General features: G+C 43.7%; 2 protein-coding genes across 14 annotated transcripts in view; both read left to right on the top strand.

Moving 5' to 3' along the window:
• Positions 1-2,734: 2,734 nt before the first annotated feature.
• On the top strand, positions 2,735-8,893 carry sac3d1 (SAC3 domain containing 1). Of its 12 annotated transcripts, none has more exons than XM_020498929.2 (12): positions 2,735-2,852; positions 3,111-3,180; positions 3,290-3,413; positions 3,574-3,685; positions 3,765-3,871; positions 3,984-4,115; positions 4,303-4,441; positions 4,563-4,697; positions 4,955-5,108; positions 5,914-6,295; positions 6,389-6,665; positions 8,082-8,893. In XM_020498929.2, the coding sequence occupies exons 8-12, from the start codon at positions 4,586-4,588 to the stop codon at positions 8,543-8,545; spliced, it is 1,389 nt and encodes a 462-aa protein (XP_020354518.1). In that variant the 5' UTR covers positions 2,735-2,852; positions 3,111-3,180; positions 3,290-3,413; positions 3,574-3,685; positions 3,765-3,871; positions 3,984-4,115; positions 4,303-4,441; positions 4,563-4,585; the 3' UTR covers positions 8,546-8,893. The 12 variants fall into 12 exon arrangements, with proteins under 12 accessions (XP_020354518.1, XP_020354519.1, XP_031641977.1 ...); XM_020498930.2 differs by having other exon boundaries at positions 2,741-2,852; positions 3,290-3,350; XM_031786117.1 differs by having other exon boundaries at positions 2,741-2,852; positions 3,290-3,350; positions 4,955-5,488.
• Positions 8,894-10,156: 1,263 nt separating this feature from the next.
• LOC109902521 (C3 and PZP-like alpha-2-macroglobulin domain-containing protein 8) overlaps positions 10,157-27,009 on the top strand; it is a 49,726-nt gene continuing 32,873 nt past the window's right edge. For both annotated transcript variants that reach the window (XM_020498938.2, XM_031786112.1), the window contains exons 1-21: positions 10,157-10,796; positions 13,011-13,162; positions 14,099-14,121; positions 14,660-14,825; positions 16,924-16,976; positions 17,521-17,538; positions 18,288-18,342; positions 18,425-18,538; positions 18,747-18,831; positions 18,966-19,074; positions 19,198-19,425; positions 19,561-19,731; positions 20,534-20,662; positions 20,847-21,039; positions 21,234-21,409; positions 23,563-23,712; positions 23,814-23,975; positions 24,066-24,208; positions 24,487-24,549; positions 25,668-25,899; positions 26,496-26,649. In XM_020498938.2, coding sequence (XP_020354527.2) covers positions 10,717-10,796; positions 13,011-13,162; positions 14,099-14,121; positions 14,660-14,825; positions 16,924-16,976; positions 17,521-17,538; positions 18,288-18,342; positions 18,425-18,538; positions 18,747-18,831; positions 18,966-19,074; positions 19,198-19,425; positions 19,561-19,731; positions 20,534-20,662; positions 20,847-21,039; positions 21,234-21,409; positions 23,563-23,712; positions 23,814-23,975; positions 24,066-24,208; positions 24,487-24,549; positions 25,668-25,899; positions 26,496-26,649 — 2,656 coding nt within the window. In that variant the 5' untranslated portion in view covers positions 10,157-10,716. The remainder of the gene's footprint in view (positions 10,797-13,010; positions 13,163-14,098; positions 14,122-14,659; positions 14,826-16,923; positions 16,977-17,520; positions 17,539-18,287; positions 18,343-18,424; positions 18,539-18,746; positions 18,832-18,965; positions 19,075-19,197; positions 19,426-19,560; positions 19,732-20,533; positions 20,663-20,846; positions 21,040-21,233; positions 21,410-23,562; positions 23,713-23,813; positions 23,976-24,065; positions 24,209-24,486; positions 24,550-25,667; positions 25,900-26,495; positions 26,650-27,009) is intronic.

Raw genomic sequence — 27,009 nt, 5'->3', positions numbered from 1 at the left:
GAAAGTGTGTCTGCGCTCGTGCGGCAGCGGCATGATCATGAATTGTTGTGACATGAAATACGAGTGATAGTGTAATCAATGTTTAATAACTACGTAAAAAATGTATGAACGTGTTCAATTATTACGTGACGTACAGTCATATTCAAGTCCTGATTGGTCAACAAGCTTATTTGATGCATCAAATAGTGTTATTTGACATATTCAAAGTTGACATAGTGATGGGCATTCTGGATCTTTTCAGTGAGCCGGCTCGTTCGGCTCAGCTCACCAAAAAGAGCAGGCTCTTTTGGCTCCCAAACGGCTCTTTAAAAAATATGTTATGTATTTTTTCAAGTCAAACAGTTTGCGAGAATGATTGGTGTTAAAACAATTCTAAATAAATGATTAAATGAAATCATACTCTACCTTAACTACAATGTATTTACAATGCATTTTTTTGTAATGAAAAAGAATGCTATTAAACATTTGCATTTAAAGTACATCTTTTGAATGTACATAAACAAAGTGCATATAAATCTAACCATTCAAAACGAATACAATCTGAACAGCATAATAGAATATTGCACCATATCAAAGAAAAATAAAGAACAACGTGCAAAACTGCAGCATCCCGCTTAAAACATTAAACTGGTCCCTCTTTTCTCTCTCTTATTTACTGACATGTTATAACCAGCAGCACACAGCAATGCTGTGGCCACTATGTAGAGTCTCCCTGTCATGACTTTAGTAAGCTGTGGGTAGACAGGGGCCTTGTTCTTCCACCAGCTCAGAGGATCTGCAGATCTTTGGAGGAGTGGCTCCTCCAAATCGGATTGGACCTCCATTATGGCATCTGCTGTGCTGCATCCCCAGTTGCTCTCTCGTCAAACAGCATCCAAACAGCAGACGTTTGTGGCACTACTGCTGGTGCTTCTGCTCCATCTGATCCCTCTTCTTCCTTTTGCCCTGGTGAATGAGCCAGCTGACTGCTGGGGCTGTCCTTTCCTGCTGCAGATGTTATTCTTTGAAGAGCCTCATTAATCGCTCTGGCATCACTGAAGGCTAACTTCTTAAACCTGGGGTCAAGTGCAACGGTTTCTGATAGCACGTGATTATATTCCCTGAGGTGTGTCTGGTGTGTCTGTCGCTGAACTCAAAGCAGTCCAGAAGACAGCTAGACATTGAAACGTCTTAAATGAAGTGACATGTAACCGACATGTAAGAAGTGGTTACCCTTGATGTCCAGCAGTCAGTGGTAAGGCAAACTGCAGTAGCTTTTTGGACTCTTTCCCGCACTGAAGCCTGTGTGCTCTCGTACAGTTCTGGAATAAGTGATTTTGAAAGGGTTTTCCTGCTTGGAATTGTGTACATTGGATTTAGACTATTGGTATAATTTCTGAAACCTCTGTCCTCCACGATCGAAAATGGCTGGAAATCGGTGGCAATCATTTTAGCCAATCCAATATCAATTTGGCCTTGTTTTGCCACAGACATAGACTTTGGCATAAACTGGTCCATAGAAGACTGCGTTGCTGTGGGTCGCGGAGTATGCCTAATTGACTGAGTGGATACATCTCTAGTGTGGAGGTGCCGGCTCCACCACTATCACTAGCAGGCCCACTAGTTTCTCAAAACTCCGATACAGCTAGCTTCACAGTTGGGTGCACAGTTAGCATATGCCGGTGTAGGTTGTGCGTAGAACCGGCTTTATATGAGATTTTCTTTTGGCAAATTCTACACTGTGCTCTAACATTGTCTACATTAATCAAATGCATCCAAATGCTACGGTGCTTCCGACTCATTTTCCACCTGTTGTTTTCACAGCTGTCCATCCTCTCTCTCCTCGCTGCTAAGTGTGCAACTGTGAGTGAGTTGGCTTGGCCCTCCCTCACGCATCTTTGGTTCATTGGTTGACACTGCGTGTCTGATTGACAGGATCAACAGGTGAGTCTGTTAGTCTGAGTAGACAGTCAGAACGAATGTGTGTGCGCTTGAGCATTTAGGCCGATATTATTTTTTGTATTTTTTTGTTGTTCTTTGAATTAGTTAATTCTATTCATTTAAATATTTTGATTATTAATATATTAATTTGTGTATATTTTTATAAATAGATTTGGCTCTTCTGATATGCGAGCCGGCTCCCAACGTTCACCTACAAGAGCCGGCTCTTAGAGCCGACTCGTTAGCGAACGACCCATCACTAGTTGACAATAATTACATTACACAGTTTCTGATACATCACATGCCTTACTTTTATTTTCATGCGTAAATATCAGGATTATGCCTCTACTGCCATTCATTTCACTTAGACAGGGTTGGATTTCTCCCTAACCACTTGCGGGTTTATGACGGTTTTGTCCAAAAGTGGTTCAGCTTTTGTCAAAATGTACTTTTAGTAGCAGGTTAAGGATAACTTACACAGCAGGTTAGGATAAGTCATGTTGCAGGTTAGGATAATTAGGCTAAGAAAAGGCTTACGATTAGCTAAAATACAAAAAAAATCTACTTTTGATGTAAATTTTCAAATTAATATAACTTTGCCATTAATGACATCACTTAACTCCTCTAATAATGTAATAGCTATGGCTACAACATTTGACATACAATTAACGTTAATAGTGGTCTATATTTATTGTAGATAAACCTAAACGAGTTCATAAGTAAATTTTACATTTTGAATTTCAAGAAACAATATTGTATTTTCTAAACAGGGTTTGACAGGGTTTAAGAATGTATCACTATCATCTTCACAGGATTTGTTTCAAGCCGGACATGAAAGTTATTGTACACGCTGTTCACTTGAAAGAAAAATGGCGTCAAGAACCGCCAACTGTTCCTAAAAGTCAGAAACCTACGCTTGGAGATTCAGAAAGGTAGATAAACATGTTCTTCATCCATGTATAATGCTAATATAATTGTATGTTTACAAAATATGAATCTAATTGATGCAATATAACTGTGATGGTGCGATCAGCTGCTAACTAGCAGTGTTGTTGTGGACACGTTACAAGAAAATGTGTACAGATACGTAAGGTTAACTTATGTGCTGTCACTATCTTGTGGATCTCACCATCTTTTATTAGCTGCATTTACCCTTAGGCTACATGTTTAAACTTTTATGTTATTTTCAGTTCCAAAGCTGTGAGTGAAAACAGCGAGAACAACAACAGTGGAACTGTTGTAAAGGCACCTCTCGCCAGGGTAGTGTTATGAGTTCATGTCATTTGCTGATCTCTTCGTTTTAATTTTTTTTATTAGTAGTTAGAGTTCTCACAATTTTAATTCATTGCACCCATGTACTTTTCCACAGAACAATTCCCTCACCAATGAGTCCACCTTCGTGCCACCAAGGCCTGCCCCACCTTAACCAGGTGGGGATTATCCACGGGTGGGCTCTTTCGCAAATGGTTCTCAGTCATTTTGCAATCCTACTCGTGAGTGCTTTCAGTGATCAGTGAGATGTTTGGCTGTGATCTACCATGGGCAACCTGTTTATTTTCCCAATGTCTTTGGCCATGTGGAGTTGGTTAAGTGTCGAGAGGCCATGTCTGAGATCATATGCTTACTTGCAACACAACACTTTTTATCCTCCAGCAATGATGTCCAGTGTCCTTGAGCCTTCACAATTTGGAACAAGTATTCTGCAATCCACAATCTTAATGGTCACTGTCTTCTCCCAGACATTGATGTATCTGCCATTTTAAAGGTAAACTGTCCTTTTATACAGATCATGATCATAACAAACCAACAATAAGGTAACATGCCATGTCTCACCTATACTACAGACAAGACAGTCTTACCAAACGCAGCAGTAGAACCTGAAAGGAACAATGAACATGAAAAGAGACTCCAAGAGATGCAGATATTCTTGTTGGCCTACCTCACAGCAAAGGTAACTACTAGCTGTTGTATTTAGTGTTTTTCTAAATTGGACAACATGTTCTATTGGTATTCCACCCATTAGGATGAACCTTTTTCTTATACTCTGTTCTGTTTGATTTCAGATGGCGAATAATAGCCAGAAATTTGAGGTAGGGGTGGAGGGGTGTATTTTATCAGTGATGGAGGAAGAGGAGCAGCTACGGAAGGAAGACCATGAGAAGAACAAGCAGCTTGATGACCAGCTCGATTTACAGGTCAGAGGTCATTTCTCTCAATACACCCTAAACAATCTTTGATTTATGTAAACAAGTTGTGAAGCTGAAAATGTTGTTATCCTTTTTGTTTTGTGTGTGTTATTATTGTGGGATGGTTATTGATTTGAATTATAAAAGATAAATTGCTTGTAACATGTAAAACAATCAAACAACATTATATTTTCAGATCACAGCGCTAACTCCTGTGGTGCTGTCAAGAAGTTCACAGAGGAATTACAAGCCTTTTGCCACCGCAGTCGACACCCACGTCATGAGCTGCCAGTGAAGAACTTCTTCATTTGAGGGGGACAGAATTCTGTTTCTGGGTTGGTGTAATTCAATTATTTCTTTACTGGTGTGAAGCGAAAAACCTACATCAAAGTTAAAAATGTATTTTTTGCTTACGCATAGGATATGATTTCCTATGAATGTGTCCTACCCATGCAGATAAAGTCACTGCTAGTCTGAAGATGAGTGAGGAAGTGTTACTGCAGTGCACACAGGGAGCTCAGCATGACCACGAGAATTCTGCTGAGTGCCTGAGAGGGATGAATGCTGCTGCACAGAACATCAGCTCTCAGGGTAAGACTATAGATTAGAGACCTAAGATGTTATTTTTTTTAAAGTGTTTTGAAGCAATTAAGAATTTTCAACTTGTTATTAGTGAGTCTTGCCCTTTGACTGATTTACTGTATGTGTATGCACGCATAAGCTAACTGTTTACACAGGTCAACACACTAACATTATGGTGTCACTTCAAGACACTGTAACGTTTTCCAAAGACATGATAAACAATTAATTAATGTGTAGTGGGTTTATTTTTGTTTTGGTGACCACAGGATTTCCTTCTTCATGGGGGTCTTTCAGAGTTGGTGGAGCTGTCATCGCTGGTCAGTCACCAGACCGTTCAGATTCAGCAGTTCTTGGAGGAGCTTGGCTTGACCAAAAAGTGCCCCAAACAGTGAAGCAGCATTGGAGAACCTTGTATAGCATGTACAGTCTATAGTTTTTGTTAACATAGTTTAATTACTGAACATGGGAAATGTTTTGTAAAACTTTATAATAAATTGTATACCTCAATATGTAATGTATTTTACGTGCTTTTCAAATTACTTGATATTGTAAGACATTTCCGTCACCTCGGAAGTGTTTCAAGTAAACATTTGTATCCGTATGATATTGCTGCAAGGATACATTGTAACACCGTTACTGAATTGATACATGTGACAAGTTATTGCTAAAGTTCGCCGGATGTGACGTAGGAGCCATCACGATAAACGTGGAATTCGTTGTTGCTGATTGGTTCATTCTAGCAAGTGACGTTGTTGCCGTCACAGTTGACCAATGAACAACAAGATAGCGTCCCGTCGTGTGTGAGTTTTTGTTTGGTTTGATCTAAATATAAGTGTTTATCCACGTTTTTAAGATGAATTTGGAAATGATCTGTAGCATCGTAGAAAATGGATAAGAAAATAATCTTTCACAGTATTATGTAGAATCAAGTCGCGGTACAGTAAGCTAACACTGGCAAGCGAGCACACAGCCTAGCTAGCTAACGTTAGCTATACATTCAGGGAGTGCTTAGTCGACTGGCATTTTCTTCGTGCTAGTTCTTTTGAATGCCAGCCTTGCATGTAAAGCTGCTAGAAGGATGAAATAATGTCATTCCCGCTATGAACATGCTTTTGCAAGGACCGCTAGTGCTGCGTCCATTATACATATTTAATGTTATGCACTTGCCACTATTCTTTCTCAGTGATAGTATTTTGAGGCTTGATTAAAAATGTCTCTTCAATAGTTCCCACTCCAGAAGGAGAGGACAGCCCGTGGAAAGGGATTGGAGGCAACACCACAACCAGGGGGTATGGCGAGAAGTGCAAGAGGAGAGGAGGCAGGAGTCCATCCCCAGGGGTGTCTGCCTGTCTATGTGCCCTATCCGCGAGCTGCAGGACAGGGAGGCCCAGAACTTACTGCACCGATTTGAGGTGTTGTCGGGTACTGAGCGGGAACGCTGGCCCAGGGCTGACCCCTCAGGAGTGGTAAAGGAGTATGCTAGACCTGCAGCAGGGAAGGACTCCACTCGACCTAGTGACCTGCGACCACCAGCTGTGCTGCTAAAGACTGTGTTCTACCTCGTCGACAACATCGCTGCCTCCCCCACACTGCGTCCATGGACCGAGGCTAGTCATCTCCACTAGATGCCTTCTGTTATCTTGTCATATTATTTTATGCAATTTCATTAACACATTTCTTCTTGTGCTGTGCATTTCTAGGTGTATGATTTTGTCTTTGACCGGCTGCGCAGTGTGAGACAGGATATGATCATCCAGAGGGTGTCTGGTGCTGACTGTGTGGCCGTGCTGGAGAGGACAGTCCGCTTCCTGATCTACGCCTCCTACCGGCTGTGTGGGGAGCCCCTGCGCCTCTACGACCCCCGCATCAATGACACCCACCTGCAGGAGAGCCTCAGCTGGCTGCTGGAATGCTACACCAGTGGAAAGCACCCCAACCAGGAGGAGTTCCAGGCACTCGGTCTCCTCTACAACCTGGGTGAGTAGTCCTGGGCCCAGTCTCCCAAATGCATCTTTAAGCTAAGTTCGTCGCCAGAACCTTCGTAGGAGCGCCGGTAAATTCCTGAGCTGTTTCCCCAAAACCATCGTTATTTACGTTGCACTTAAACGCTTATAATCTAACGCCTGCCACAGACCACTCATCGAACAGCTAAATGCGTCGTTAGATGCTTTTTTTTTGCCCTTGCACCTCACTTTATACACAGTTCTCCGCTAAACATAGAATCACACATCATATTTGTCTCTGTGACGCCGAGAACTTCAGAACAAAGTTGACTACAAACACAAAGTTGACATTGTTTTTGCAGTTGATACAAACAAGCAATGTGTAAAAAGATGCTTCAAATAAAAAACGAGAACTGCATTAAAATATGAACAGTAAGCTATTGGCCCATTTCAATCATATTAAAATATGAACAGTAAGCTATTGGCCCATTTCAATCATATTACAATATGAACAGTAAGCTATTGGCCCATTTCAATCATATTAAAATACATTTAATGTTCAATCAGTTCTATTTTGCTACTGTCTGTAATTTGTCAACATGTTTCATGTGTAGCTTAACATTGGTGCAATGATGGGCCAAATTGGTGATAAGCCACCTCAATATTTGCAGCCATAGGTGGTAATATCTTTATAGGAGCTGATCTGTCATCAGTTTTGTGAAATAATTATAATGTTAAGGAAAGATTTGAATGGAGAAAGCTGATCTGAGAGCAACACACCCTTTCGATCCTATCAGTATCAACACATGCTCCAACAACGTACTTAGCAATTGTTCTCTGAGTGTGGTGTTTTGGGAAACACATGTTGCATCTTGGCCCATTGTAAGAAAAATGCATGGTTAAATGCTCGTAAGTTCTGGGCCCTGGATTGTAGCCAACATTGTGTTCACATAAATGCAAGACAACCTGAGAAGGTTCTAGCTTGTTGTTTATTTTACTCTCACTTACTGAGACATCCACTGAGTTTGGGAGTAAAAAACACAAAAAATGGATGGTAAATTGCTGTCTTCATACAGATAGCTGACATACAGAGCACGACTCTTAAAGATAATTGAATCACAGCCTCTATGAGGACAGGGTTGGGTTCACCAATGGTACATATGAGATGAAGGAAATGGCCAAAGGTCCAATATTGTGTAAAAGAGCTGCATATGATGGTGTTACTGCGAATTACAAGCTTGTAATTTCACTAAAAGAGGAAACGCCAGAGAAACTGACAGCCGAGTGTACTGAAAAGCAGGAAGTGGTCGTCCTATCGCCTCTGACCACAGAACATCATCAGTCATTTTATATTAATTTCTAGACGATTCTACATGTTGATCTTCACTGTGATCTACTGTGCACTGTCTTCTCTCTTAACAGACTCATATTTCCTGTATAATATATCCAGGTTCAAGCCGTGCCACACAGCACACCATGGAGCTGCCAGAGCGGATACGCTCCTCTCCTGTCATGCATCTGGCCCTGTCAGTGAGCCGGGCCTTCATGGAACGCAACCCTGTACGACTCCTCCGATTGGCCCACAGTCTGGACTTCCTGCAGAGCTGTGCCCTGCACCGGCACCTAGTGACCTGTCGCAGAGACCTGCTGCTGATCTACAGCCACGGACACAGCAGCAAGAACTGCCGCTTCCCCCTCCACAAGCTGTCCCACATCCTGGCCCTGGATGTCCCCCTCACCAACCAGCTGTGCCAGGCCCATGGGGTGGAAGTCCATGGGGACTCTGTGGTCTTCTCCAAGACCACCTTCACTGAGCCAGAGGCTGGGAAGCTACAGTGTGCACACTTTCATGATCTGGTGGACAGGAAGCAGAGGGATCTCACTGTTGGTAGCATCATTCATGGCTGCACTTGATATGACCAGTCATGGACATTGGATAAACTGCGGCCTGCCTGCTCCAAGAAGACTGAGATGCACTTGATTTTATAGATTTTAAAGTTTTCTAAATAAACTTGTTTTAATGTGAATGGTGAATGTTCCCTTAACATTGACACCTGTTACATTTACACATAAAAATGTTGTGATTATAAAGTTGCTCTTTTGGACAAATCAAACATTTGATTATGATAGATCAGCGATCACACAAGAAATGTATTCCATATAGAGAACCACATGAATTACCATGTTTTATATACTGTATCTATAATTGTTTTTGACTTCTGCTGCCTATGGTTTTAAAATAAAGCAAGTATTTTTTGAAGAGTTTAGTCTTTTCTTTCATGCATTTTTACTTCTCTGCCAGTGCTATTGACATTTTGTGAGTGCTGCAGTGGTTGAGTATGAGTGGGTGTAGTCTAGAAGTTCAGGCTTCTCACATGAGTCAATGAAACAACATGTGGAAGGATGGTCATGTGAGGCTAGAGCGGTTGGAACCGGCTGTTTTCCTATAACTAAATGGGTAAATAAAATTGCTGTCTTTCTAATGAATCCTTGTGAATTGTATGAAGTGCTGGAAGACTATGGAAAAAGATGCAAGTGCTCATTCAATGGCAATGAATGTCCAGACTGCATTACACTTATCAGTGCTCACAATTTGCCACCTGAGGGGGCTAAAGGTTTATCTGGAGAGTGTGAGCACTGCAAGCATTGAAACGCATATTCATTTGAACTACCCTGATATTTCTAACATTAGTTCACATACCCAAGTTAATATTGCATGCATGCAACTAATCATATTCATACTTAGAAGTGATCTATGTCAGGTTAATCAAAGATCATGCCTGGATTAATTAGACTGCTAAGTAGACAACAATGATTAGTACAAAATGTAATGCCAACTGCAAAGAGATTTTACTCCAGACTGTTAAATTTATTTCATTTTTATTTAACCAGGTAGGCCAGTTGAGAACCATTTACAACTGCGACCTGGCCAAGATAAAGCAAAGCAGTGTGACAAAAACAACACAGAGTTACACAAACGTACAGTCAATAACACAAAATAAAAATCTATGTAGTGTGTGCAAATGTAGAAGAGTAGGGAGGTAGGCAATAAATAGGCCCTAGAGGTGAAAATAATAATTTAACAGTAATACTGGAGTGATGTGCAGATGATTATGTGCAAGTAGAGATACTGGGGTGCAAAAGGGTAAGTAATAATATGGGGATGAGGTTGTCGGGTGTGCTATTTACAGATTGGAAGTAGGGGCTTAGCTGTATTTTATTTTTGTTCAGGCCAGGGCCATTGTCAAATGTCCAGATCAACTGGCGCATGTCAGCTAACGTTTTTTTTTTGCCCATAGATATTGTAATTATTTAGTCATATCACATGAATACACATTATACACGACACAATGTATACAATTGCAGGAAATGTAGCTTTAAAACTGCAACATTTTCTTTTTCACCCATGACAAATTGTGTAGAATTGCAGGAATTAAGCTTTAAATTATTTCCACCAACAAGCAGTTTGTGTCATGAATAGTGCTGTGCCCATAGAAATAGACGTGGCGCGTGCCCGCGCGGGGAGAATTCTGGAAGAGGGGCCCCGGAGTGAAAAAGCTTGGGAACCCCAGAGCTAGGCTATAGGAGCTGTTCTGACTCGAACCAGCCGTGACAAAAGCTTTGAAACGTCAAGGAGGCGAGGAGGCACAGTTGGAGAAGAAAGGGACAACACCAAGGCTCTGGAAATAAATTTATAAACATGATCTATTTTCTATCGTGCTACATTTCAGGGGATGGGAGGACACTAATAATCGGTAATGGTGTTATATGAGAGAACGAAACTGAGGCGGGCGAATCAGGCACGTAAAAAGAGGACTGTCTATGTGCCTTGAGCTCTGACGGAAAAAGCCAGTTGCCCCGAAACGGGATTTCTCAAAGTGGGATGCTGATAACATGATCCTTGCTTGCCGATTCGAGACAGAAGTTGGCGCTCACACATTAGTGCCTCAATGAATAGGCTACGTAAGAATGAGAGGATGGTCGAAGCTACTGTACATTTGAAGCGTTGAGTGTCTGAAGTCTGAACTTTATAACTCTGAGCGACTTTAGAACTCTCGTCACAGCAAACTGGGGTAATATTGAGAATGTGGAGGTCCTGCTGGACAGCGTGTATCTCGTGGACTTTATTCATCTGCATCGTCAGAAGTTATGCACAAGAAAGACAGTAAGTGGTTGACCTAATTCTATTGTAAATGAGCATGTTGCCATTTTTACTGCAATACGCAAAACCACACCGTTTCAACTCTGCTCATTGCTAGTTTAACAGATCAATCACTACTTCATTTATTGCAAACATTTTTACTTGTACACATCGCATTGTTTTGTATTGTTTTTTTTTCTTCATTTTCAGTACAAGCTAAATTTAGCATTTGCGGAATGAAATCAGGATTGTTTGGAAAAATCGAATGACATGGATTTATAAAGAGGGTTTGTTCATTATGCTATGAACGTGAAACAATGTATCGAACTCACTTGACACGTTCAGCGCCCTAGTTGCGGTTAGATTGATGATGCTGTCGACACGTTTTCACATGAAATATGGGATTTTAAAAATTCTAAAATGTCATTACAACGCTTTATAAATGATACTATGTCCCATTAGCAGGCGACATTTGGGTTATATGATGCAAATCGAATGATTGAGCCCCAATTGTTTATTTATTTGTGCCTTCGTTGTAATACTTTGCAGCAAATATCAACCCTGATAAAAGTTTGTGTTTTTCTCATTAGTTTTCACCTACTCCCTATTTGCATAAACAACACTATTGAAATTTAAACAGTTAAAAATAAAGTAATTTGTATAGAATTGGTCCATCAGGACTCCTGTTCTGCTTCGAGAAGTGTTTTAGAGCCCATTTACAACAAGAAAACAGTACATGTTTTATTTTACAATACACCATTCATATACCATTATCTCTGATAGGAGAAGAAAATGACAAAGAGCTTACAGTCTTAGCCCAATGAGATGCTTTACTTGATTTGTGTTCCTATTATTTCCTATGAATGGAAAACTCTCCTCCACACTTATCACCTTATGGTCACTATAGTACCATACCACTATTTCCTCCACCTCCCTGTGTTTGACAAAAAGCTCTACTGAAACTCGTTTGACTTTGGGCTCTTTGATGCTATCAGTCATGCTGCTGTCAACAGAGCCTAATCCTGAACAGTGGAGAATTTGGCTGTATTAATTGTGAAGGGTTACAAGCTGTGCTGAGGCCACAACACCACACCATAGAGAACGCTACAGGACTAATACCAGCCTTCCTAACAAAATAACACCAGTCTTCAAGCATTGGAGACTGAATTCTGAGACAGGCAGAAACCACTTTGAAGTTCCGTGCATCTGCCTGTGTGACTAAAGTGAGCATGGTCCTCAGCACCTGACGCAGGGCTATCAAAGAGATGATTGAACTTGCTGCAGATCAAACCCTGAGAGTCAAAGCCCCCCTTATCTAAGGGATTTTCTCATGACTCTGGGACTTAGATAGCCTCTGGCTCCCAGCACTGTAATGCTAAACACATGATCGGACACTAAGACATGCAATTGGGTTTGTGGATTCCATGCTCATTCTAGTTTGGGTGATCTCGATTAAAGTTTAAGAAGGGAACTCCCAGGTCTGGAAAAACTGTCACCTGAATGACAAACAGAACTAGCTTTTTATATAATGTAATCACATTTTTATTGAGTTTCACTCATGAAAAGGTGAAATGAGCATGTAATAACACCATAGCAATTGTAATGTAATAGTGTGATAGTGTACAACATGGAAACCTAAGCATGTCTCCAAACTAAAGCCAGTTATGGTTGTCTTTTGCCTACCATTGGTCAAAGTTTACTTGGTCTTTTAGAATGTTTATATGCATCTGAGGATGTCATTTGGCCTCCAACCCTTCTGACAGCCGTCTTCCCTCGACTAAATATCAGAATGACTGTCTGGAATCTTGCTCGTTATGTTTTTAAAAAAAAACGACTATAAGGTTACATCAGAAGTGGTTTTAGACCACCCAAAGAGAACACTAGAGCAGAGCCCCGTTGGCTGACAGGTACTGTGTCGCTGCTAACATCGAGTTAAACCTTATCTCACTTTGCAAATCCCTTGAGGTGTGTTTGTGTGCGTGTGTGTGCGTCAATACTGCCTTAGGAACAGCCATATTTGGAGGGCAGGAGGAGGGTGAAGTTGGGGCCACTGGTGTGTTGATATTGGATGCTGCTGGAAGCATAGTTGGATGAGAATGATCTATATATCAGAACCTGTATAAAACAGCGAGCCCTCAAGGACCAGAGTTGTGAACCACTGGCGGAAGTACTGTCTGATCAAAAGTTTCCCTGGCCCACTGTTTGTTGACCAAGCCCACTCTTTGTCCTGGTCACTAGGGGTTACCTGATTGCTGCTCCCTCAGTTTTCCGTGCTGGCGTGGAGGAGGCCCTGAGCATTACCATCTTCAATGCTGTGGAGGAGACGCATGTCCAAGTCCAGCTCTCTGTGAAGGGTGAGACGGTGGCACACAGCCATGGCACTGTGCTAGGTGAGGACCCACACACACACACACACACACACACACACACACACACACACACACACACACACACACACACACACACACACACACACACACACACACACACACACACACACACACACACACACACACACACACACACACACACACACACACATGCTGACGTAGAAACACACACCACCATTCCCTACACACACTGAGAGTGGATTACACACACGGACTTACAGGGGACAGTGTGAGGCTGATTGACCCCTGACCTGTTGGGTTGAGTGTAAACTCCTGACCTCACAGGGCCCTTAACGGATGTTTCTTATGATAGGGGGTTTATGGAAAAGCCTGTCTAACCAGGCTTTTGTGTATATCTATGTGGGCTTTGTTTGACAGCACTACTAATGGGACTTCAGCACTTCATTGAAAGAGCCTGTAGCTGTATTTCCTGCATAGTGCATCGCTCCAGTTCCACTGGTATTCCTTTCCTCTGGCAATTAATTGATAACTGTAAAATTGAGATTTCACATAACTGGTTATTGTGATGTATCTAAATGTTTGCACACATCGCACCGAATGTGGATCTAGCGTTCTTCTGCCAATCGTTCAGACATTTGTCACTCGATTCTACATATAAAATCGGTGCGTCCTCGGTTCGCAAATTACGTTCATTAGTGCTAAGTAGTCTCGGCCAGCAAATGCTATTGGACGTGTGTCTGAGCCTAAAGTACAGTATAACCAAACATTATATAACTAAGATTCTTGATTACTGTAAATGACAAGGACGGAAACCGGTATACAATGTGCCCCTCAAGGACCGGTGTTGGCACAAGTTAATGTTCCTTGAATCAAACCACACCTCAATCACAAGAGCTTAATCATTTTGAGAGAAGGTTTTACTTGGTTTTGTGTGTACTTTTACTGATTGATTTTATTCCATTTTCTCCATTTCAGACAAAGGTACAATCAAATTAAAGGTGAGAGCAACGTCATTGTGTTTAACAGCATTTTTATCTACCATTCATCAGTTGATCATATCAGGTCTTTCTTGTGTGGAGTTATAAATAAAGAACGCAATTGTTGTTTCAAGAGTGTATTTGAAATGCATTGAAATGGTTGTGGCTCCAGCTGCGCAGTAGTGAGATCCCATTCAGTTTGTCAGCATTCCACAAACGACATACAGAACAACACGAACATCATTTGTATGTGAACATCTGCCTTTTTGCACATTCATTTGGAATAAGGTAACAGCCTCAATATAATATGCAACATCTGTTTATGTGCATGTAAGGGTCTGCAGCCCCCCAAAGGCTGGAATGGATCAATCCAACATGCACGACTTGATTCCTCCACTCCCTCTAACCCCCACCCCTGTCTTTATCAAATATAGTCTTGTATTGTCCACTGTGTTAGCTAAGCACTTTAGCATCTGGTTTGCCACTGCTCTGTGTGGTGTGGTGTTGTGTTAGGGACCGCATCCTGAAGATATACTGTATGTGTCCTTCCTGGTTGCAGGTCCCTCCTGGTCTGAGAGGTCAGGCCCATCTGAAGGTGTGGGGGAATCGCCACATTACTGAGGGGGGATATATCTTCCACAACTACACCACTGTCACTGTGGACAGCAAGGGCACAGCCGTCTTCATCCAGACGGATAAGCCAGTCTACAAGCCCAAACACAAAGGTCTCAATCTCCCAGGCCCTTTAAAAAAATGTATTTCACCTTTGTTTAACCAGGTAGGCTAGTTGAGAACAAGTTATCATTTACAACTACGACCTGGCCAAGATAAACAAACATACAGTCAATAATACAGTAGAAATAAAGTCTATATACAGTGTGTGCAAATGAGGTAAGATAAGGTAGGTAAGGCAATAAATAGGCCATAGTGGCGAGGTAATTACGATATAGCAAATAAACACTGGAGTGATAGATGTGTGCAGAAGATGAATGTGTAAGTAGAGATACTGGGGTGCAAAATAAATAAATAAATACAGTATGGGGATGAGGTAGTTGGATGGGCTATTTACAGATGGGCTATGTACAGGTGCAATGATCTGTGAGCTGCTCTGGCAGCTGGTGCTTGAGGTTAGTGAGGGAGATGAGTCTCCAGCTTCAGTGATTTTTGCAGTTCGTTCCAGTCATTGGCAGCAGAGAACCGGAAGGAAAGGCGGCCAAACGTGGAAGTGGCTTTGGGGGTGACCAGTGAAATATACCTGCTGGAGCGCGTGTTGCGGGTGGGTGCTGCTATGGTGACCAGTGAACTGAGATAAGGCAGGCTTTACCTAGCAAAGACTTGTAGATGACCTGGAGCCAGTGGGTTTGGCGACGAGTATGAAGCGAGGGCCAGCCAACAAGAGCGTACAGGTCGCAGTGGTGGGTAGTATATGGGGCTTTGGTGACTAAACGGATGGCACTGTAATAGACTGCATCCAATTTGTTGAGTAGAGTGTTGTAGGCTATTTTGTAAATGACATCGCCGAAGTCGAGGATCGGTAGGATAGTCAGTTTTACGAGGGTGGTTGGCAGCATTAGTAAAGGATGCTTTGTTGCGAAATAGGAAGCCAATTCTAGATTTAATTTTGGATTGGAGATGCTTAATGTGGGTCTGGAAGGAGAGTTTACAGTCTAACCAGACACCTAGGTATTTGTAGTTGTCCACATATTCTAAGTCAGGACGGCGGGCAGGTGCGGGCAGCGATCGGTTGAAGAGCATGCATTTAGTTTTACTTGCATTTAAGAGCAGTTGGAGGCCACGGAAGGAGAGTTGTATGGCATTGAAGCTCATCTGGAGGTTAGTTAGCACAGTGTCCAAAAAAGGGCCAGAAGTATACAGAATTGTGTCGTCTGCATAGAGGTGGATCAGAGAATCACCAGCAGCAAGAGCGACATCATTGATGTATATAGAGAAGAGAGTCAGCCCGAGAATTGAAACCTGTGGCACCCCCATAGAGACTGCCAGAGGTCCCAACAACAGGCCCTCCGATTTGACACACTGAACTCTATCAGAGAAGTAGTTGGTGAATCAGGCGAGGCAGTCATTTGAGAAACCAAGGCTGTTGAGTCTGTCGATAAGAATGTGGTGATTGACAGAGTCGAAAGCCTTGGTCAGGTCGATAAATATGGCTGCACAGTATTGTCTCTTATCGATGGCAGTTATGATATCGTTTAGGACCTTGAGTGTGGCTGAGGTGCACCCCTGAGGTGACCGGGGTAGGGGTAGCCAGGTGGAAAGCATGGCCAGCTGTAGAAAAATGCTTATTGAAATTCTCAATTATCGTGGATTTATCGGTGGTGACAGTGTTTCCAAGCCTCAGTGCAGTGGGCAGCTGGGAGGAGGTGCTCTTATTCTCCATGGACTTTACAGTGTCCCAGAACGTTTTTGAGTTTGTGCTACAGGATGCAAATTTCTGTTAAAAAAGCTAGCCTTAGCTTTCCTAACTGCCTGTGTATATTGGTTCCTAACTTCCCTGAAAAGTTGCATATCACGGGGGCTATTTGATGCTAGTGCAGTACACCACAGGATGTTTTTGTGCTGGTCAAGGGCAGTCAGGTCTGGAGTGAACCAAGGGCTATATCTGTTCCTGGTTCTACATTTTTTGAATTCCAATTTGAATTTAGTATCAGCAATTGGCATAAACCTTCTACAGTAGATAGATTTACTCATAGGCCATTATGCCTTAATAGCAGCCCAGGAGAAAAGCTAATGACATGGATTGTCTATTCCACTCTACATAAAAAAATGCATTAAAGTGGGTAATAATCTGTTCCTCTCTCAATCCAGTGCTCATCAACGTGTACTCTGTCACTCCGGATCTGAGGCCGGCCAATGACAAGGTAATGCAACCAGTCTCTCACATCAAAGCCAAGACATCACACCCACTTACAGGAAATGGATGGGATATGAATTATGAGAATCAGGTGTGTTGACCTAATGTGTGTCAGTGGGCCTTGATGCCAAGCAGCTGGCCTCCTCTCTTTTGATGTGTACCGGCTTCAAATGAAGGGTGGCGGCATCATGCTAGTTTTACACACTTATTTTTTCCAAGAACCCCTCAGAGGGGAGTGAAGCGGGGGAAACCTGGCCTGAGTGTACCAAATGTACAGTAACCTATTTACCTCCACAAACCTTGAGTCATTTCTGCTGGAATTTTTGAAATGGCTCCAAATATACCATTGCCACTGTGTAGACAGTGTGTTTATTGATGGCTAGAGCTATAAAGGTCTGCTGCTGGCAATGGCTAACGAACGCACTCACAGATAGATGATTGTTGGAGAGGGGAGGAGGTGGAGATATTTTACCATGTGGCTGTGCAGTTTGTCTAATGTGTGTGCCAACCTTGACTCTTTTTTTCTCATCTTCTTCTTACCCTGGTTGCAGATTGAAGCCTACGTTGTGGTGAGTGGATGGAGAAGGACCACTTGGTCCGGGAGGGAGGGCCACGGACACTGGGGGTTTAGTGTCCCAATCCCAGGCAGAAGATTACAGGGCAGGGAAGGGCTCACTTTGATAACAGGCCTGTGCTCTGAGCTCCAGCCTGGCCCCTGAAGCAGACCAACCTAACACTGAACATGAAAGGAACTTCTCTCTTTGACTCAGCTGCTCTCCCCTGCTGTTACTAGCTCCTCAATCTCTCTCCTTCTCTCTCTCCCCCACTCTCCGTCCATCTCATGTCCTCCAGTGCTCTGTCTGCAGTGGCTTTGTAGTGTAAATATGCTACTTGGTGTTAAGATTCCAGTAGAAGTTGTTGTATAAATGAGCTCAGCTCAGGCACTAAGAATAACTGTGTAGCTGTTGTGTTATTCTGTCACCTGCAGCCAGCAGACCAGTGGCCTTCTGGGTAGGGGAGTTTCTGTGAGAGTAGCTGTAATTACCTGATTGATAGCAGTTAGTGTTAGTCTTTCTCCTAGAGTCAGAGCCAGGCCAGTAAGAAGTAGCTTACTGTAGGAGTGGGGGACATGGAGGGGTTATCCCCAATATATGTATTTACATAACCCTTACATAACTTCACTCGTGAGTACTTATGTAAGTTCATGCTGTTTTAGGGCAATCCTCCACAGCTTTCACGCAGGGAGAAACAGATTGATGCCTGTTTTGATGAAAGTAGAATCTCTTGATCAACTGTGTATTCATACTCTGGATTGCAGGACCCAAGAGGATCGCGGATGGTCCAGTGGAAAGGGCTTAAACCCCTCTGCTGCGGTGAGAGAAACTCCCTATGTTATCATGTGATGTTGACTTGAGTCAAAAACACCGTTTTTTTTACCCATGCTTTTCTCCTCAGGGGTCGTCAACATGAGTTTCCCTCTCTCAGACCAGCCTGTGTTTGGAGAGTGGTTCATCTTTGTAGAGATGCAGGGACACACCTACAACAAGTCCTTTGAAGTGCAGAAGTATAGTGAGTTGATAACTGATAACCATTTATCCAGATTGGGATGTGGTTTGGGTTGAAAGGTTTTGGAACTCCTGCATGATTATATAACATAGATACGTTCAAAGATCCTTCTGTTTGAGGTGGTATTTATAGGTTTGAACTGGGACTGTACAGCCAAGTTGTCATGCCTCTCTTTGCATAATGTGGACTCCTCTCCCCCTGCTCCACACAGTGATGCCCAAGTTTGAGCTGGTGATAGACCCTCCACAGTACATCCAGGACCTCAACATGTGTGAACAGGCCACTGTGAGGGCCAGGTGAGTGACTGACTCGCATCATTCACTTCAACATGGTCAATGTGATTTCCTAACACATATTGTTCTTTGAATATTAGAAAGGCAAAGTAGCACCTCTACTCTTGTTAAAACACAAACTACTTTTCTGTCTTTAGATATATCTTTGGGAAGCCAGTGACCGGGAAGATGACAGTGAACATGACAGTGAATGGAGTTGGGTACTACCGGCATGAGGTGGGCCATCCTGTGGTCAAGACCATGGAGGTGAGTGAACCCTGCTGCAGTGCTGAAGAATCTCAAACTATCAGGAAAATGGATTCACATTCAACCCTTTTAGGATTCATTTCAGATATTTAACAGTCTGTCTGTTTCCTCCACTATTATTAGATCAAAGGCTCAGCGACCTTCAGCCTGTGTGTCAAAGACATGATGCCCCTGGATGTGGCTGATCATTTCCGGGGCACGGTGAACATGTGGGTGTCAGTGACCAGCAAGGACGGAGGGCGACAAACCATGTTCGATGATTCAACCCCAGTTCACAAGCAGCTTATCGACATCAAATACTCAAAGGACACTCGCAAACAGTTCAAGCCTGGTCTGCCCTACAAGGGAAAGGTAAGAGACAGCCAAAGGTATTCATACCACTGACTTCACATGGCCTCTATCAAGGGAAGCTGGACTGTACAAGACTTGCGTTCACTTATGCGTCTCAATGCGAGAGACCTGACTGTCTGTCCCCCTGTCCCCCAGGTAGAGGTAACTTACCCTGACGGTAGCCCAGCAGATGGGGTGCGGGTGCGTGTGAAGGCGGAGTTGACCCCTAAGGACAACGTGTACACCAGCGAGCTGACTTCCAGGGATGGCCGGGCCACGTTTGAGATCCCCTCCATTCCCAACTCTGCCCAGTACGTCTGGCTGGAGGTCAGTGGACCATGGAGGTGGAGAGATGCGGAGAGATGGAGGGAGGTGGACAAATAGAGACTGGTGGAGAGATGGAGGGAGGAGGACAAATAGAGGGAGGTGGACAAATAGAGGCTGGTGGAGAGATGGAGGGAGGAGGACAAATAGAGGAAGGTGGACAAATAGAGGCTGGTGGAGAGATGGAGGGAGGAGGACAAATAGAGGGAGGTGGACAAATAGAGGCTGGTGGAGAGATGGAGGGAGGAGGACAAATAGAGGGAGGTGGACAAATAGAGGCTGGTGGAGAGATGGAGGGAGGAGGACAAATAGAGGGAGGTGGACAAATAGAGGCTGGTGGGGAGATGGAGGGAGGAGGACAAATAGAGGAAGGTGGACAAATAGAGGCTGGTGGAGAGATGGAGGGAGGAGGACAAATAGAGGGAGGTGGACAAATAGAGGCTGGTGGAGAAATGGAGGTAGGAGGACAAATAGAGGGAGGTGGACAAATAGAGGAAGGAGGACAGATAGAGGCTGTTGGAGAGATGGAGGGATAGAGGTGGAGCGTTCGAGGGAGAGGTGGAGCGAGAGGGAGGGATAGAGGGAGAGGTGGAGAGATAGAGGGAATGGCGATATAGAGGGAGAGGTGGAGGGGGAAGAGAGAGATGGAGGTGGACATGGTTAGAGCTTAGTTAGCTTCTCATAAGAGCTATTCATAAAACCCGAGCTATCAGGATTTTGTTTGATAGGATTTTGTTTGATGTCATCATAGTCCAGAGAGTGGGATGTATTGGTGGGTTAAATCCTGTTGTGTGTTGTGCACCAGACCAAGGTGACAGCCATAGATGGCCGTCCGGCTGGAGACCAGTACCTCCCCAGCTACCTGTCCATCAGCAGCTGGTACTCCCCCAGCAAGTGTCACATTCAGATCCAGAGCCTCAGCGCTCCTCTCAAGGTAGGCACTCCACTCGACTTATCATTACTTTACTAGCATTACAGATCATCAGGTCTCCAACACCATTGAGACATGGGCCACATATCATATACATACTGTATGTAAACAGTAAAAACATCGTACTTCTGTTATGATCCTTATGATGTCCCTAGGGTAATAGTGGTGTGTGTTTTTGTGTGTTTAGATCGATCAAGAGGCTGAGGTCACTTTGAAGTCCACCTGTCCCTGTAACTTCACCCTCCACTATGAGATCGCCTCCAGAGGAAACATTGTCCAGTCCGGCCAGCAGCAGCCCAACGCTACAGCCCACAGAAGCAAGAGGGCAGCGGTCACCTTTGACAAGAACATCCACACCACCATGCCACCCAGTGGCTCTGGTCAGTACTATAGAGTCCCATAATGAAGAGCAGAGAACTTTGACCAATGGACACCATGTTTGCACCAAATGTTTCAATAGAGGATAGTTGGTCAAACTCTGTACATATTTAACTCTGAATCTCCCCACTCTGTCTCTTCCACCCCTTATCTCCTCTCTCCCTTTACCCTCTCGTTCTCTTCCCATGCTCTCCAGGTCCGGCAGCCTCCTCCCCACAGGGTGAGACAGACAGCTGTATGGTGATGCTGCGTTTCCCAGTGACCCACTCCATGGCGCCCCTCAGCCGCCTCCTGGTCTACTATGTGAAGGAGAATGGAGAGGGCGTCACTGACAGTCTACAAGTCCCTGTACAGCCCAGCTTTGAGAACCAGGTACCGTACAGGATGTCCCTCTCTGAGTCCTTGCGTCCCTCAATGTGCACTGTACACACAGTCACACAGCCTGTAGACACAGTCCTACCTGTACACACAGTCCTGCCTGTACACACAGTTTGATTTGATTTGAGAATGATAGGTAGGTCTATCATGGTTGCCAGTTTGTCCCTGATTTAGCCAACTCATGCCAGACAACATACTGGCAACCAGGCCATGTTCAGTTTGGGATAGGGCTGGGCGATATGGCCTAAAAATCTTATCTCAATGATTTTTTTTTTTTATACAATTAGAGGTAAAATACACTGCATTTCAAACAGTCAGCAATAATCCAATTAATTCAGGGTTTGTGCAATGATACCTAAACTAAATATAAGCCTTACAAAACCATAAGACCCACTAATTATTTCATTATTCAAATAGATGCTTTTTTTGCAATAATCAGTGATCTGGCATTCAGGTCAGTCTATGAAAAGGCCCTTTTTGTTCCCAATTTAACTAGAACCATGCATAATGCACATTCACTAATAATGACTAACTTCTTGAAGCAGGCATTATAGAAAATTAACACAGGTCTCATAAACAACCTCTCAAGCACAAGCCCATGTGCTAGTGAGTATCCAGCTAATATTTATATTTGAAGTTTATCCAACTTGGATCTATTTGCTAGCTGACAAGGTAGAACAGTTGAATTGTTATGAACACACCCTGCTGTCCATCTCCAACTGTTGGAACAGCATGCTAGCCTGTCCACTTTGTTCAGATGTTGAAATCAAGTGGCCTACCTTATTTCTCAGAATAACTTATTTCTCAAGTTGCCAATTTCTTACACAAATGCATCTTTTTATACTTATTGCACATTTATAAAACACAGACAAGACAACTAGTATAACAGTCTTTGGCAGAAATGCTGCTATAGTGGTACTGCAATGGCACGCGACAAACTGATCATTCATTTTCCAGAACCAATGTGCATCAATACTCCTGTTTTAGCAGTGTCTGTTTTGCGTGCAATTTGAGTAGTTGAGACATAAAAAGGGTTAACTTCTCCTCTGTTACAGTAAAAGGCCTCAATGTGTTTCGGTGTCTATGTGACCAATTCTGTCGGACCAAACATCAAATGCAAATAGCGAATTGAAACAACTTGTCAGAGAGGAAGTGATCTCTCATCTTTGTTGTTGTGAGTGGCAGGAGAGGGGCTTGGTGTGTGTGTGTGTAAGCGTAAGCAGAAAGGAAGAGGCGAAGCAAGAGGTTTTACTCTTGCCAAAATCTGTCCAAAATATGACGTATATGTGTTTCTATGGGTTTATTTTGGACCTAAGCTTGTCACCTGCCTTCCTGCCTTTGGGACAACGGCTCCAATTGTTAGGGCGGAGACATGAGCATCTCGTCATTATATACAGATCTCTGGTGTAAATGTGAAGTTGCACACAGCACAGAAGGCGTGAAAGAGACAAGAGAAGACCAAAAAGACAACATGAGAACAAGTGGACATAAAAGAAAAATAACAAAACCTTGATTCTTGCGATACAGGCATTTGGAATATCGCGCAGCCCTAGTTTGGGATGACTGAGACATATCCCACTGTTCGTGTGTAGTTGACTGAAGTCTCATGCTATGCTACAGTGGGATCCCTAGTGCCAGTGAGTCCCTGTAAACACCCAGCTGTATGAGCCCATGAGCTCCGCAGTTGCTGACTGCATTAGGCAGGCTGGGTTAACTCCTCCCCTGAAGTATTTACTGCTCCCTGGTATGCAATCAATGAGGTAGGGAGGTGTGTGTGTGGCTACCTGCATGGGCATGATTAGACAGAGAATGTGTGTGTGTGTGTGTGTGTGTGTGTGTGTGTGTGTGTGTGTGTGTGTGTGTGTGTGTGTGTGTGTGTGTGTGTGTGTGTGTGTGTGTGTGTGTGTGTGTGTGTGTGTGTGTGTGTGTGTGTGTGTGTGTGTGTGTGGGTGGGTGGGTGGGTGGGTGGGTGGGTGCTTGCGTGCAGGGTCATGACAGGCAGGATGATGAGGGGTTAGGTTAGGAGCTGGAAAAAGGAGGTCAGCAGAAACGCATATAGGGCTAAAGTTTAGAGCTGTCATTGTCCATCTACAGGCCTGGCTATGGGTCTCACAGGAACTCTCATCTGTATCTTTGTTTGTCTGTAGGTGTCTGTCTCTCTATCTACCAATGAGTCGATGCCAGGTGACCCTATCAGTATGCGTGTCACTGGTGAGAAGGGCTCCTGCGTGTGTGTTGCCACTGTGGACAAGAGCCTCTACCTTCTCAAGCCAGACTTCCAGCTCAGTCCAGACAAGGTCTGGCTCCCTCTATCTTACCCTGTTTCTAATCTATAGTACCACTTAACTACATTCAAACAGGAAAATAATGTAAGCCATCCATGTCCACTGTTCTGTAGGTGTTTAAAGAACTGGCAGACTTTGATGTGTCCGATGCCTTCGGAGTCCCCAAAGACGACGGGCACTTCTGGTGGCCGGGGCTTTCGTCTAGCCGACGGAGGCGTTCTTCAGTGTTCCCCTGGCACTGGGACATCACTAAAGATGCCCGCTTCGCCTTCACGGTGAGAGCAACGCCCAATCACCAGTCATTAGGTGTAGCATAAGATCCTCAATCTATCGTTTTTACAATGTGTGTCTTTGATGTGTAACAGGAGACTGGTCTCGTGGTGATGACTGACATGGTGACCCTGAACCACAGACAGACTGGAGGAATGTACACAGACGAGGCCGTTCCTGCCTTTCAGCCTCACACATCCACACTGGTGGCAGCCATGCACTCGCGCACTGTGCCCAGGTAGCTACACATACAGTGTAACGCCAGGTTTTTGCCCATTAGAACCTGTCAATGTGCCCACTATTCTGAACAAGAAACTGGACTGTTGGGATGGGGACCATAAATATTTAGGACTTTACTCTTCAAATGACTTCAATCCTTGAGATGAACATTACATACATGTGCCTTAAATGTCAGCGTGAGTTTAAAAACAATCCATTTTCCAATTACAGGTTATTGCATCAAGATTCATAATGAAAGGCCTTTATTGATGTCTGGTTGTGTTGTTTTGGTTGCAGAGCCGAGAAGCGCAGGCGGACATTCTTCCCGGAGACGTGGGTGTGGCACTGCATCAATGTCAGGTACAGGAACACCCACATCATCTGTGTGTGCATGTCTGTGTGTATGCGTCTGGGTAAAAGATTGAAAGGAATGTAAGTCTTATTTATTAATTGCTTGCTTTTCTAGTCTCCCAACCTTGCCAGCAGGCATACCAGCTAAGATAGTTAGACAAGCTAGCTACTCTAACTTGAAATGGCTTCTTGGTATGAGGTTTGGAAATTGGGAACCTATCTGAGCTAGCTTAAAGCCAACTTCATAAAATTGCTAGGTGGCTTATAGTATTACAAAGAAACGACAACAAAATAAAAAAGTTAAATATATATATTTTTTACGGGTCAAATCTGAGGTTGGCACATGCCCCTGTGCCCCCTATGGGTATGACACCTGTGTGTCTGAATGCATTTGTGTGTGTGTTTGAGAGAGTGGGTGGAGATGGTCTCAGCTGCATCAGATTGTGGGTATTTAATTGGGATTTGGTGGTGTTCCAGATCTGTGAGGATGGAGGAGTGGGAGGGGTAAGGGAGCACATATTTGAGAGGGGGATATTTCACCAGTGGGTGTGAATGTGGCCCATTTAAGCAGGGTTGTCTTGGAACACACATCAGCTTTCTCAACAGCTCCTGCCATTCATTTCCAGCCAATATAAATGAACTGGCCATAGATTTCCATATGCTTGATTCCTTTGGGCAGAGTTATGTTATGCCTAATTTCCTATTCAATCCCAAAGCTTTCATTTCCCTTATTGACTGTATCAAAGTAATTTTGGGTTGACTTTGATCAAAAGGCAGTGCAGTAGTAATTTCCGAGAACGTTTATTATGCCCTGTGAAAGCCGGCCAAAACCAACGTCAGTACGGGTAGCCAACAATGATCTCACTAATTTACAGCTTTACTGAACAACTGCCTGTTTTTCACACCTATGTATTGCAATGTGTTATGGGCAGAATATTACTTAGTTACAGGTGTTTCCCAGATGAGACACATATTAGATCAATTCCCTTCATTCCCATAACGGGGTCTTGTTCCAAACGTTAGTCTGAAACAGTGTTTTCTATGGGGTCATGATTAGAGAACATTGTTTGTTGGAATGGTGCATTAGCTTTTGAGTAAAAATGTTCCACCCAAATCTGTTTTGGCAGTGATGTCACCGGCGAAGCTGAGTTACGATTGGACGTTCCAGACTCCATTACCACCTGGGTGACAGAGGCCATTGGCTTGTCAGAGGAGAAGGGGCTGGGCCTTGCCAAGAGGGCGGAGCTTCGTACCTTCAAGCCCTTCTTCGTAGACTTCACCCTCCCCTACGGTGTGATACGTGGGGAGCAGACCAAAGTACCGCTGACTGTTTACAACTACCTGTCTACCTGCGCAGAGGTAAGGGGGCGAAAGAAGGGGTGGATCCTATACCATGACGACCACAAGGAAAAATGTACGCTTGGAGCAGAGCAATCTGGTCCTAACATGACCATAAGTGTGTCCATCCTCCTGTTTACAGAGATGACATCATGATGTTGGCAGATGAGCCTGTTGAAGGGCTATGCATGGTGTGCTTTAATGTCATGTTAGGTGATTATGTAAGCCAATGGAGCCCTGCCTTTGATGTCTGCCTGAAAACATGTGATTCTTATATTTCCTGCAAAGTTATTTACGACTTGTAGCGTGTAGATAAAGAACAGTGAAACAATCTGACTGCATTACCGAGCCCTCTGCGAAATTTGGACGATGGGTGAAACTTAATCCTTCAGGGAGCCTTAGAGCCATGAGTCAGTCAGCATGGAAAATGAGAAATGTGATTCGAAATTCCCCAAAATGCTTTAAGAGCTTTGAGGAGGTCACGCTACATGAAGGGACGAAACGGAGAGCAGATATGACGAAATCATGTCTTGTCAGAAAATATACATATCTGTTGCGCTAATGCAGTGCCTTCCTCTGTGTGTGTGTGTGTGTGTCCCTCTCTCCATCTTGCTCAGGTCTATGTCAAAGTCACCATTCCCAAAGGCATCAAGTTTGTGGGTCACCCCGGGAAGCATCACCTGACCAGGAAGAAATGTGTGGCTCCTGGAGAGGCCACACCCACATCCATAGTGCTGTCCTTCACTGAGCTGGGCGCAGCTAACATCACAGGTTATTCCATCTAGTCAGTTACTGGGGAACCCCTGGGGAAGAGTTCCAGGTTCTCTCATAGTTCTTACAGTTCCGGAAAACCTCAGTTTTCTGATGCTGTAAGCGTATTGCTAGTAACTCTTGAACTTTGGGATTTGATTCATAGGATATTGCAGGTTGGTATGGTACACTGCCCTTTTGTGAATGCTGTTGTTACATGCTGTATGAGTAACACCTACCTTTTAACTTTCCTCTCCATCCAACTCTAAAATCATGAGGCCTTTGAAGGCTGTACTGTATGCCCAAGAGGTTCCATACTGCTAAAAGACCTGAGGCTTAAGGCTTCCGCATTCTTCCCAGACGAAACAGTTCGGAAGAGTT

Source organism: Oncorhynchus kisutch, linkage group LG13 (assembly GCF_002021735.2).
Source record: "Oncorhynchus kisutch isolate 150728-3 linkage group LG13, Okis_V2, whole genome shotgun sequence".
Lineage (NCBI taxonomy): Eukaryota > Metazoa > Chordata > Actinopteri > Salmoniformes > Salmonidae > Oncorhynchus > Oncorhynchus kisutch.
Note: the sequence above shows the minus strand (reverse complement) of the source record. Positions and strands in the feature narration are given on the sequence as shown.

Excerpts from the sequence above, each read along its gene's own strand:
- sac3d1 (XM_020498929.2), top strand. The coding sequence starts at position 4,586 with ATGAGTGAGGAAGTGTTACTGCAGTGCACACAGGGAGCTCAGCATGAC. Across the intron at positions 4,698-4,954 it reads ACAGAACATCAGCTCTCAGG|GATTTCCTTCTTCATGGGGG; the intron begins GTAAGACTATAG and ends TGGTGACCACAG. Across the intron at positions 6,666-8,081 it reads CGGTCTCCTCTACAACCTGG|GTTCAAGCCGTGCCACACAG; the intron begins GTGAGTAGTCCT and ends TAATATATCCAG.